General features: G+C 39.3%; 1 protein-coding gene across 1 annotated transcript in view; it reads left to right on the top strand.

The window, feature by feature from the left end:
• SEMA7A (semaphorin 7A (John Milton Hagen blood group)) overlaps positions 1-12,997 on the top strand; it is a 104,211-nt gene that overhangs the window by 80,168 nt on the left and 11,046 nt on the right. The window contains exons 9-12 of the mRNA XM_053717332.1: positions 4,921-5,026; positions 5,183-5,372; positions 7,050-7,165; positions 11,998-12,152. Coding sequence (XP_053573307.1) covers positions 4,921-5,026; positions 5,183-5,372; positions 7,050-7,165; positions 11,998-12,152 — 567 coding nt within the window. The remainder of the gene's footprint in view (positions 1-4,920; positions 5,027-5,182; positions 5,373-7,049; positions 7,166-11,997; positions 12,153-12,997) is intronic.

Genomic DNA, 12,997 nt, shown 5'->3' with positions numbered 1-12,997 from the left:
ATACCAGTCAATATTGGCACAAAAATTTCAGGCTTCTGCTAGAAAGCTGAAAATTAAGAGGAACTTCATCTTTCAGCATGACAACAACCCAAAGCATACATCCAAATCAACAAAGGAATGGCTTCACCAGAAGAAGATTAAAGTTTTGGAATGGCCCAGCCAGAGCCCAGACCTGAATCCAATTGAAAATCTGTGGGGTGATCTGAAGAGGGCTGTGCACAGGAGATGCCCTTGCAATCTGACAGATTTGGAGTGTTTTGCAAAGAAGAGTGGGCAAATCTTGCCAAGTCAAGATGTGCTATGCTGATAGACTCATACCCCAAAGACTGAGTGCTGTAATAAAATCAAAAGTTGCTTCAACAAAGTATTAGTATTAGCACACTTATGCAGCCATATTATTATTATTATTTTTTTTACTTCCCTTCACATAAAAGATTTCAGTTTGTTTTTCAATTGAGTTGCATAGTTGGAAAAAAGGTTTTGACATGATTTATCTTTGTCTCATTTTTTCACAGAAACCTGCCATTTTAACAGGGGTATATAGACTTTTTATATCCACTATACAGGGAGTGCAGAATTATTAGGCAAATGAGTATTTGACCACATCATCCTCTTTATGCATGTTGTCTTACTCCAAGCTGTATAGGCTTGAAAGCCTACTACCAATTAAGCATATTAGGTGATGTGCATCTCTGTAATGAGAAGGGGTGTGGTCTAATGACATCAACACCCTATATCAGGTGTGCATAATTATTAGGCAACTTCCTTTCCTTTGGCAAAATGGGTCAAAAGAAGGACTTGACAGGCTCAGAAAAGTAAAAAATAGTGAGATATCTTGCAGAGGGGATGCAGCACTCTTAAAATTGCAAAGCTTGTGAAGCGTGATCATCGAACAATCAAGCGTTTCATTCAAAATAGTCAACAGGGTCGCAAGAAGCGTGTGGAAAAACCAAGGCGCAAAATAACTGCCCATGAACTGAGAAAAGTCAAGCGTGCAGCTGCCAAGATGCCACTTGCCACCAGTTTGGCCATATTTCAGAGCTGCAACATCACTGGAGTGCCCAAAAGCACAAGGTGTGCAATACTCAGAGACATGGCCAAGGTAAGAAAGGCTGAAAGACGATCACCACTGAACAAGACACACAAGCTGAAACGTCAAGACTGGGCCAAGAAATATCTCAAGACTGATTTTTCTAAGGTTTTATGGACTGATGAAATGAGAGTGAGTCTTGATGGGCCAGATGGATGGGCCCGTGGCTGGATTGGTAAAGGGCAGAGAGCTCCAGTCCGACTCAGACGCCAGCAAGGTGGAGGTGGAGTACTGGTTTGGGCTGGTATCATCAAAGATGAGCTTGTGGGGCCTTTTCGGGTTGAGGATGGAGTCAAGCTCAACTCCCAGTCCTACTGCCAGTTTCTGGAAGACACCTTCTTCAAGCAGTGGTACAGGAAGAAGTCTGCATCCTTCAAGAAAAACATGATTTTCATGCAGGACAATGCTACATCACACGCGTCCAAGTACTCCACAGCGTGGCTGGCAAGAAAGGGTATAAAAGAAGAAAATCTAATGACATGGCCTCCTTGTTCACCTGATCTGAACCCCATTGAGAACCTGTGGTCCATCATCAAATGTGAGATTTACAAGGAGGGAAAACAGTACACCTCTCTGAACAGTGTCTGGGAGGCTGTGGTTGCTGCTGCACGCAATGTTGATGGTGAACAGATCAAAACACTGACAGAATCCATGGATGGCAGGCTTTTGAGTGTCCTTGCAAAAAAAGGTGGCTATATTGGTCACTGATTTGTTTTTGTTTTGTTTTTGAATGTCAGAAATGTATATTTGTGAATGTTGAGATGTTATATTGGTTTCACTGGTAAAAATAAATAATTGAAATGGGTATATATTTGGTTTTTGTTAAGTTGCCTAATAATTATGCACAGTAATAGTCACCTGCACACACAGATATCCCCCTAAAATAGCTATAACTAAAAACAAACTAAAAAACTACTTCCAAAACTATTTAGCTTTGATATTAATGAGTTTTTTTGGGTTCATTGAGAACATGGTTGTTGTTCAATAATAAAATTAATCCTCAAAAATACAACTTGCCTAATAATTCTGCACTCCCTGTATATATATAATATATATATATATATATATATATATATATATATATATATATATATATATATATATATATATATAAAAGCAACAATAATGAAGAAAGGAAAATGGCACATAATAGTGACATTCAACAAAGACTGGGAATACAGCACTCTTTTATAAAGAACAGACGAAAACACTTGTAGAATTTTGTGATCAAAATTGAACTGTTGAAGCCCCGTCTCTTCTGATGACGTAGGGGTGAAACACGTGTCGGCGTTTTGTCAGCCATCCCACGTGATGCCCATGCTGTTTGGTGGAGCCTACCTTTGAATCTGGTCGCGCTACAGTGAATTTGAGCAGGTGACTAACCGGAGTTTCAGCGTGCATATGGAGAGCACACAAGCACGCTGCTGAGGTCAAGCAGATATTACTTGGAGGTTAACCGAGGATCATTGATTGCTCACAGCAAGGAAATTGTTGGAGAGAGGTCCCGAAGGCGTTTAGAAGTTTCGACAAGGCTGTGGGTAAACTGAGGCCACTTTGAAAGGGTGCAGTTGACAGAGGGGTACTTCTCAAATTAGCTAGTATCCTCCTGTACCCTTTCTTTTTCCAGCTTGTTATATATGCCTTTGCTTTGCCTGCTAATTAACGCCACATTAACCTGACCTCTTGCTACATACATGCTCCAATATTTGCTTGAGTGACTTTGCTTACTTTCATCTGCTTTACCTGATATCAGCTTACAACCGCATACCACTTGTATTTGCTTTCATTACGACGACCTGCTCTAATTTCTGTTGCTGGGCATCTGACTGAGTAGTGCTTTATTAATCCTGGGGACTTTGTACTTACTACATTGGTTCCAGTCTGGAGGACTGTGCAACTTCTATAGTCTCTACAAGGAGAATACTACTTAATACATCTCAATGCCTTTCTGACCAGTTTTACATGTTGATTGCTTTATTTTGTGCTGTTTTATGCTATCTTGTCATGCTTAAAGTTTGTTATGCATATTACTGTCATTACTTGTGTGACAAGTACTGTATTCTGGAATGAAAGTTGCTTATTTTATGGTTGCCTCAGTTTTCACATAAACCTTTATTAGGTCTGATGTACACCAGAAAGCTTTTCTTCCATTTACAGCACTATGTTTAGCTGTTTACTAATTGCTTCACATGTGAAATACACTTACTGTAGCTACATCCTGCATGGGTAACATTTGGGCCGGCTCTTTGGTGAAACTTTTCGCTTTGATTAAAAGTTTAATCGTTTGTTACTATATTTTGGTTATGGTTTACACTATTTATGCCACTGCCTAGGTGGATCTGGACTGGTCCGGACCCGCTGGGCGCACAATAAAACTTTTTTTGATCACAAAATTCTACAAGTGTTTTCGTCTGTTCTTTATAAAAGAGTGCTGTATTCCCAGTCTTTGTTGAATGTCACTATTATGTGCCATTTTCCTTTCTTCATTATTGTTGCTTATAATTAATGAATGGGTCTGCACCAACAGTATTTATTGTAATACGAGATAGAAGTGTATGAGTACTCTCTTCACTTCAACACTTGGTTTTCCTGCTATTTTTTCCATCCACCCAATTTATATTTAATATATATATATATATATATATATATATATATATATATATATATATATATATATATATACATATACATATACATATACATACATACATACATACATGATTATATAAAGGTAAATATACAGATATATATAGGAATATCTATTTAAAAAATACATAGAACATATTCCTCTATCTGCAGAACATTAAAATGTGAAATGTTCACAGTAAATACACAGTATAACACTTTATTAATTGTAATATGAATATTGCATAAATATGTTTTTATCTACTGCACATATGTCTTTATGGGTGTACATATGTATTTATGTGTTTATATGTGTATATATGTCTGTACATATAAATACATATATACACACACACACACACACATATATATATATATATATATATATATATATATATATATATATATATATATATATATATATATATATATATATATATATATATATACCGGTATATGCCTACATATACATATTTAGACACCTGAGACCTCTTATCTTTGAGTCCTTAAAACTTTCTATGCATTTTTTTTTAATATTTTTTATTAGATTGTGTTATTATGTGTAACTATACTTTGTAATTTTTTTTATGTGTTTTGTGACACTTTTTTGTTTCACAAGACTGTTTACCAGAGCTCTGAGGATACGGTAAGCATTCTAGCGTAAATCACGATTGCGCTCACATCTCCGCATTTACTTTCAACTTGTAAAATGAGAGATAAATCCAATGCGCGCAAACACCCGCAATAACCCCCTTTTTCGCTTGCGCCTAACTGTTAGCACGCTACTCGTAATCTGGCCCTTAAGGTGCACAGTAGAAATCATAATAAACTACACTGCACATACAAAAATGCAATGAAATTTGTACTAATAATACAAAATTCAAAGCTTATTATTTACTTATGAGTTTCCCCCGCCTCTGCTAGTGGGCTGCACAGGGGTGTTATATGGGTGTAACTAAAATATTTCCCCCAGGTATGGAGAATTCGCTTAACATTTTCCCCCACAGACTTCGCTGTTTTTTTCTCACAAACTAAAAGGTGGCAAAATTGTAACCAAAATCTTATGTAACTGCATGTCTTGGGGCTTTATTGGCAAGAACTGTATTTACTTGTGAGTTTCTTCATTATTGCTGTTTTACATTTTGTTGCATAGTTTAACCTCCAGTGATTCTCCTACTTATTTTCTCTGATCTGTATCACTTTAGGAATCATAGTGCTGTTTGTTCATATAAGTTGGAAGACATTGAGAACATCTTCAGTACCTCTGGTCTCCTGAACTATCAGGGTATTTGGCCCATGACCACAAACGGGGTGAGTCATTAATCCATCCTGATCTCAAGGACCCATCATACTCTGCCCCCACTATTCTATTTCTTTGCCTTTCTTTCACAATCTTATTTCTGTATTTTTCCACTTTTTTCTGGTGATTTCCAACTGTATCTCCTCACAAGTTCTGTTCCATTCTAGTGCCCGAAAAATAGGGCCAAGACACCCGAGGGCACTTACAAAGTGCTATCAGAACACCCTGAGCTGAAAGATAAAGTGAAGCCTAAAGGACAGAATGCATTATTTCAGATTCCCAGCCACTACACCAAGATGGTTGTGGATGAAGTGACATACAATTCAGAGACTTACATAGTTATCATTCTGGCTTCAGGTACAGCAACCCAACAAACGTATGTAAATGTCTGATAACAAAGGTTCTCAGTATAGATGAACCCTTTTAAGGGACAGTGAAGTCCAAAAAAAACTTTCATTTTTCAAATAGGGCATGTTATTTTAAACAACTTTCCAATTTACTTTTATCAACAATTTTGCTTTGTTCTCTTGGTATTCTAGGGGAGAGCAAGCTCATGTAGGCCATATAGAGAGCATTGTGATCATGCCCGTGGCTAGTGGCAGACACTGCACTAATTGGCTAAAATGCAAGTCAATAGATAATAACTAAAAGTCATGTGATTAGGGGCGGTCAGAAGATGCTTAGATACAAGTTAGTCCCAGAAGTAAAAAGTGTATTAATATAACAGTGTTGGTTTTTCAAAACTGGGGAATGGGTAATAAAGGGATTATCTATCTTTTTAAACAACAAAAATTCTGGTGTTGACTGTCCCTTTAGTATCCCAACATTCTGAGCCCTATAGTGCCATTTGGAAGGGCAACTCAGGATCATAGCTGTGCAATAACCGTAAATGTCCCTTCCTGTATAGTACCTTTCCACTGAATGCCTGTATCTAGCCTTATTTCCTAATTTCTTGGTATCCTTCGTTGACGAGTAAGGTCAGGAGCAGCCATGCACTACTGGGAGCTAGCTGAACACATTTAGTGAGCCAATAATAAAAGGCATATATGTGCATCCACCAACTGCCAGCTAGCTCCCAGTGGTGCATGGCTGCTCCTGAGCCTGTCTATAAATGTTCTTCAACAATCAGAAAACTTTAACGTTACGTTATTTGAGAACATCCCTTATAGTTCTTTTACTTCACTGCAACAAGTAAATCAAAAGACAAGTAGTAAAACAAAGGCAGTGAAATGCTTTAAATGAAAACGTTTAACCTCTTGCTTTGGTGTTAAAATAGTGTGTGCACCATGTTGGGTAACTTGGGTAGAGAGGTCAAAACACACACACAGTGTTCTCCACAGAAAATTTTGCCAGCTGGGTGGTATTATGAAGTAGACGGGGGGGCGGGGGTGGATAGTGTAATGCTATAACAATTTTATGCTTCCAAAGGAACAAATAAACATTGAAACATTTCAATATTAGCCAATTTAGGCCGGGTGATCAGTAAAATTAGCAGGGATCCATGGCAAAAGCTTATGAAAGAAACACTTCTTGTTTTGAGAACGGGAAAGAAGGCTTGTGGGGATTTGAAATCAGAAAGCCACAAAATAAAAACATACTGGGGCGGCAAATTGAAACTTCAATCTGTAAAGGAACACTAAATACAGCAGAATTGAATAACTGACAAATAAAAAGACAATGCAATAGCACTTACTTTGAGCAGTAGAATATGTTCTAGCAAAGTTCAAAGTTAATCCAATTGTCTTTCCCCCTGTGTCATGAGACTGACATCAGCCAATCACAACATGCATGTAAAAAATGTGCATGTTTTGATAATGGAGGTATATTGGAATTTTTTTTTTATTAAATTGCATGCTCTATCTGAATCATGACAATTAAATTCTGACTTTAGTGTCACTTTAAGTAACACTACTTTTTATTGAAATATTAGTGTATTTAGAAACCTTTGCTATGTCACCAAGCACACATAAATATGAACTTTTTCTCATTTTTAAAGTCCGGTGGAACTTTATAGTTACGTTTTCCTTTTCTCAGGTGACGGAGCAGTACATAAGTTTGTACAGATAAAAAATGATTTAGTCAATGTACTTGGGTTACATCCCTTCAAAAAGCCAGAGGAGATTCAGTACATGGAGCTGGAACCCAAAGAGGTGAGTAGATCATGGAGACTGGATATAAAATAATGGGAAACAGAAAGAAAAGTGAGAAAATTGTGATAAACTAAGAGGATTACATGGTGTGTGTCTGAGGAACATGGTGTGTGTCAGACTCTTTAAGGAGTATCCTTTTCCTTTACAGCTTGCCTTGGTACTGTAATACTCCTCTGAGCTACTGAAGCTTTTCTCTTTAATAACTACCTTTTCTATTTGTGACCTTATTACATTTTGTTACTGTCTGATTGCCCGTTCCCATGACCCAAGGTGCTGACTGGATGCTAAGCTTTTAGTTTTGAACCCTAAACTACAGCATTAATATATCCCTGTTGTCTTCCCTCCTTGCTAGAGAGCTTTCCAGGCACAAAATATTTGTTTTGTTTTGTCAGGACTGTAAATAACAAAAGTAAAACTTACTTATTGGAATCAATCAATTGAGAAATGCATTGCTGAATTATTATTGACTAGTCCAAAAGCCCATTCACACAGGCCATTTTTTGCAGTATAGCGGTCCCTTGCTCTCTCTCCGTCCCTCTCTTTTACTTTCTCTCTCTCCCTCTCCTTTGCTCTCTTTCCCCCCTCTCTTTTGCGATCTCTCCCCTTTTTTTTTTTGGAATCTCTCTCGCTCCACCTCTCTTTTGTTCTCTCTCCCCCCTCTCTTTTGCTCTCTTTCTCCCCCCTCACTTTTGCTCTCTTTCTCCCCCTCTCTTTTGCTCTCTTTTCTCCCCTCACTTTTGCTCTCTTTCCCCCCCCTCTCTTTTGCTCTCTTTTCCCACTCTCTTTTGCTCTCTCTCTCCCCCCTCTCTTTTGCTCTATCTCTCCCCCCTCTCTTTTGCTCTCTCTCCCCCCTCTCTTTTGCTGTCTTTCCCCTGTCTTTTGCTCTTTCCCCTCTCTTTTGCTCCCTCTCTCCCCCCTCTCTTTTGCTTTCTCTCTCCCCCTTTCTTTGCTCTCTCTCCCCCTCTCTTTTGCACTCTCTCCCTCTTTTTTGTACTCTCTCCCCCTCACTTTTGCTCTCTTTCTCCCCCCTCTCTTTTTCTCTCTCTCTACCCCCTCTCTTTTGCTCTTTCTCCCATGTCTTTGGCTCTTTCCCTTCTCTTTTGCTCCCTCTCTCCTTCCTCTCTTTTGCTCTCTCTCCCCCCTCTCTTTTGCGCTCTCTCTCTTCCCCTCTCTTTTGTGCTCTCTCTCTCCCCCTCTCTTATGTGCTTTCTCTCCCCCTCTCTTTTGTGCTCTCTCTCCCCCTCTCTTTTGTGCTGTTCCTCTCCCCCTCTCTTTGTGCTCCCTCTCTCCCCCTCTCTTTTGCTCTCTCTCCCCCCCCTCTCTTTTGTGCTCTCATCCTATTGGAACAGCCAATAGGATGAGAGCTGCTCAAATCCTATTAGCTGATTGGAACAGCCAATAGGATTTTAGCGGCTCTAATCCTATTGACTGATTGGAACCTTTCAGCCAATAGGAAAGCAAGGGACGCCATCTTGGATGATGTCACTTGTATTCAAGATCCAGTTTACGGCGGAGACCATATTGAAGAGGAGCTCCTCGCCGATGTCTTCAGGATGGACCCGCTCCGCGCTGGATGTCTTCAGGATGGACCCGCTCCGCGCCGGATGGATGAAGATAGAAGAGACCTCATGGATGAAGACTTCGCCGGCTGGATGAAGATGGAAGAGGCCACCCGGATGAAGACTTCTTGCCGCCCGGATGAAGACTTCAAGCGGAACTTCAAAAACTGTAAGGGGATCGTCGGGGGTTAGTATTAGGTTTATTTAAGGTTTTTTTGAGTGGGTTTTATTTTTAGAGTAGGGTCTGGGCATTTAAAAGAGCTAAATGCCCTTTTAAGGGCAATGCCCATACAAATGCCCTTTTCAGGGCAATGGGGAGCTTAGGGTTTTTAGATAGGGTTTTTATTTGGGGGGGTTGATTGGTTGGGTGGTGGGTTTTACTGTTGGGGGGGTGTTTGTATTTTTTTAAACAGGTAAAAGAGCTGATTTCTTTGGGGCAATGCCCCGCAAAAGTTAGCGGGTTGTTATGTTTAGGGGTCAATAGCTTAATTTAGTTTATGGAGATATGGGGAGCTGGCGGTTTAGGGGTTAATAGGTTTAGTTAGTGGTAGTGATGTGGGAGGCATGGTGTTTAGGGGTTAATACGTTTATTTAGTTGCGGTGGGGTCCGGGAGTGGCAGAATAGGGGTTCATACTTTTATTTAGTTGCAGTGGGGTCCTGGAGCGGCAGAATAGAGGTTAATACTTTTATTTAGTTGTGGCAGGGTCCGGGATCGACGGAATAGGGGTTAATACATTTATTTAGTTGGGACGGGGTCCGGGAGCGGCAGAATAGGGGTTAATACTTTTATTTAGTTGCGGTGAGGTCCGGGAGCGGTGGGATAGGGGTTAAACATTTTAGTATAGTGGCGGTGTTTAGTGACAGGGTATAAATAAAGTTGGTAAAAGCCGAATAGCAGTGAGATCGATAACTGTTAGTTAAAGGGACACTGAACCCAAATTTTTTCTTTTGTAATTCAGAAAGAGCATGCAATTTTAATCAACTTTCTAATTTACTCCTATTATCAATTTTTCTTCGTTCTCTTGCTATCATTATTTGAAAAAGAAGGCATCTAAGCTTTTTTTGGTTTCAGTACTCTGGACAGCACTTTTTTATTGGTGGATGAATGTATCCACCAATCAGCAAGGACAACCCAGGTTGTTCACCAAAAAATGGGCCGGCATCTAAACTTACATTCTTTCATTTCAAATAAAGATACCAAGAGAATGAAGAAAATTTGATAATAGGAGTAAATTAGAAAGTTGCTTAAAATTTCCTGCTCAATCTGAATCACGAAAGAAAAATTTTGGGTACAGTGTCCCTTTAACACCATACTTGGTGTGCGGCTTTTTGACGGCTTTTTTTAATAAATATGGAGAGCGTATTCAGGTCCGCAGCCACGATGTTAGGCGAGTATATTGGTACAGTTGAATGCAAAAAAGTTGACGGCTTGATAGATATCCCCCTAAGACTTTATAACTTTCCTTTAATTATGTTGCAATAATGGGCGCGTATGAAGCCCATTTGTGTCAATTTACCATTTATGTGATGTGTATACTAAATAACCGCAGCACAGCTGTCAATAAACGGAACAGATTTTAGACTTTTCCTGCTGTCTGTGTCTGTTCTCTGTTCTCTGACATATCTCCCAAGGGTGAAATACAGGTAAAGTGCAGAATACTGATCAGTGACAAGGTGTACCTGGCACCGGAGAGGACCCCTTACATATATCCTGTCATAGGCGGCTCTACCATAGGCCAACTAGGCAGTCGCCTAAAGCCTAACTTTAACACAGTGTGTCGATCTTCATATGGGGATTTTTTTATGTGCAGCATGTGCATAGCATGTTGAATAAAAAAACAAACTATGCTGGATAGTTGACATAGAAGCATAGGAAGTGTCTATGAGCTCTGTCCCTGACTTTCTACCAGTTACCTCTGGTTACCCGGGCACTACATGTTCCAAAATAAAGTGCTGCAAAAGGAGAGTTGTTGCTGGGGGGTTATTTTGCGCACCTATCTTGCATGTCTAAATGCCACCCCTGTTGTCTCCCTAGTGGCTCAAAATTTGAGTACCATGCAGGGAAGTTATGGTGCAACAGTGTGAATCGCACAAGTAGACACATTCAGGTGTGATTGAAAGGAGGAGAGTTGAGATTAGTGTGATCAATTAAACCTGAAAATTAGCCACACACTGCTTGAAGAGAATCAAGGAACATGGGATAGCCTGTTTGAGGGAGCTCCAGAGGATAATCCGGTCTGTAATGCTGATAAAGATTTAAAAAAAGTCTGCTATGACCTTTCTTTACGAGCTACATTCTCTTTCTGCACTATCCCCATCTCTCTCCTCACTCTATCACTTTATCCACTCTTTTCTGCCTCTTTTCCTTTTTTTCTCCTTGTCTCTCTCCCCCTCCCTTCTCACTCTTTATATTCAATATTTCTCTGTTTCTCTCTTTTTACACACCTTCCTTCCTTCTCTTCAATCTCTATTTTCATGCTCTCCCTTATCTCTCTCTGCCCATCTTTATTCAATATAGAAACAAACTTCAGCTCCAGCCTCCTTCCCTTTAAAACAAGACCTTTATTTTCACAAATGGGTCATTAGCTTGTAAATGACAACGTTTCAGACATGCTATAGACCCTTAATCATCACATGAGACATGATTAAGGATCTATAACAGGCCCAAAACTTTGTCATTTATAAGCTGATGACCCATTTGTGAAAATAAAGGTCTTGTTTTAAAGGAAAGTAGACTGGAGCTGAAGTTTGTTTCTATATACTAAGTTACCGGATGTGGTAGATCCAGAGTTCTCTTTCTTTCCCTAATCTCCAATCTACCTCACCTCTTGCTTCCTCATTTATTTACCCTCTCTATTCACTCTTCATTTACCTTTTTGCTCTACTCTTTCAGTGAAACCCAGAGCAATTCATATTCAGAATTATTTGGCTTATTTTTGCATTTTGTTTTGTGTTGGGAGGACTCATATTTGAGCCTTGCCTAAGGCCTCACTAACTCGAGACACCTCTGTATACTATTATTAGCTGATCATAACATGCTATAAAAATGAAATTCTAATGCTTGTATGTAGTAGGATAGAGTAGAAAGCAGGGATTAAAAAAGTGTGGTGAAACAAAATACAATGGATGGGTTTAAACAACCAATGGTAGAAAAGAATATAAAAAGGGCCAGTGAGTAAAAGTTGACTGATAAAAGAGAAAAATAAATGTAGCCATGAACAAGAGGACTTTTGTGTCATCAACGTTGCTTCTTTTTTTTCTCGCATCTCCAGCATGCCCTGTATGTGGGTACCACCCAAGAAGTGGCCAAAATACGCTTAGATGACTGTAAAGTTTACAACTCAAACTGTGAGGAATGTGTCTGTTCTCGCGATCCTTACTGTGGCTGGACTGAGTCAGGAGGATGCCAGTCAATCTTCTACCAGAGGTATGTAATACTTGACTCCCAATTCAGTCATTGGCCACTAATATATCACAAAGGGCCATATAAGCAGTATAGGGGAGGACTGGCAAGTTTTGGCCCAGGTGGCCTGGCTGGGAACAGCAACTGTGCCCCATTTGAAATGTAATATTTGATATTTAAAAAAAAAGGAAGTTTAAAATAGAATGTAATGTAAACTATATAATGGTGATGAGTATCTATTCACTGATAATGAGCAAGCAGACTGCACTGTATAAGGGGGATAAACCAACACAATTTTTAACATCTGATGTTTTTATAAAATTGTTTGTCTTAAATTATATTTTTATTTGTTACTGTCAGTCATTATCACAAAGATGTTTTTTGCCAGTTTTATGCACTTTCTTAAATATGTGCTACAAAAATAAAGTAAGGTTGTTTTCTAATACTATGGGGTAAATTTATTAAATACTTGTGCAATCCTTCCCCCTGCTCACTGGCGGCCAATCGGCCGCTGGCAGGGGCTGTCAATCATCCCAATCGTATCAGGATGATTTGAATCCGCCATCTAAAAGGTGGCGGACAGGTTAAGGAGCATCGGTCTTATGACCGCTGCTTCTTAACTTCCGTTTCAGACGAGCCTAAAACAACGGGACTCTGAAGCAGCATTCCCTTTGCTTAGAATACATAAAAACAATATAAAAAGATGCATGTGAAAGAGTTTCTGTCTGTTTATAGATACAGACAGTAGACAGACAGTCCAATAGATCCAGAGCTGTACGTTAGTAGAATATGGGACCTATATAGCGTATTTCTGGAAATGTGTGTACATCACACGGATGAATGTTGGTCTTAAAATGAATGCAAGTCCT

This window comes from Bombina bombina, chromosome 6 (assembly GCF_027579735.1).
Source record: "Bombina bombina isolate aBomBom1 chromosome 6, aBomBom1.pri, whole genome shotgun sequence".
In the NCBI taxonomy this organism is placed as follows: Eukaryota; Metazoa; Chordata; class Amphibia; order Anura; family Bombinatoridae; genus Bombina; species Bombina bombina.
The sequence above is the reverse complement of the archived record's forward strand: the minus strand, read 5'-3'. Positions and strand labels throughout refer to the sequence as shown.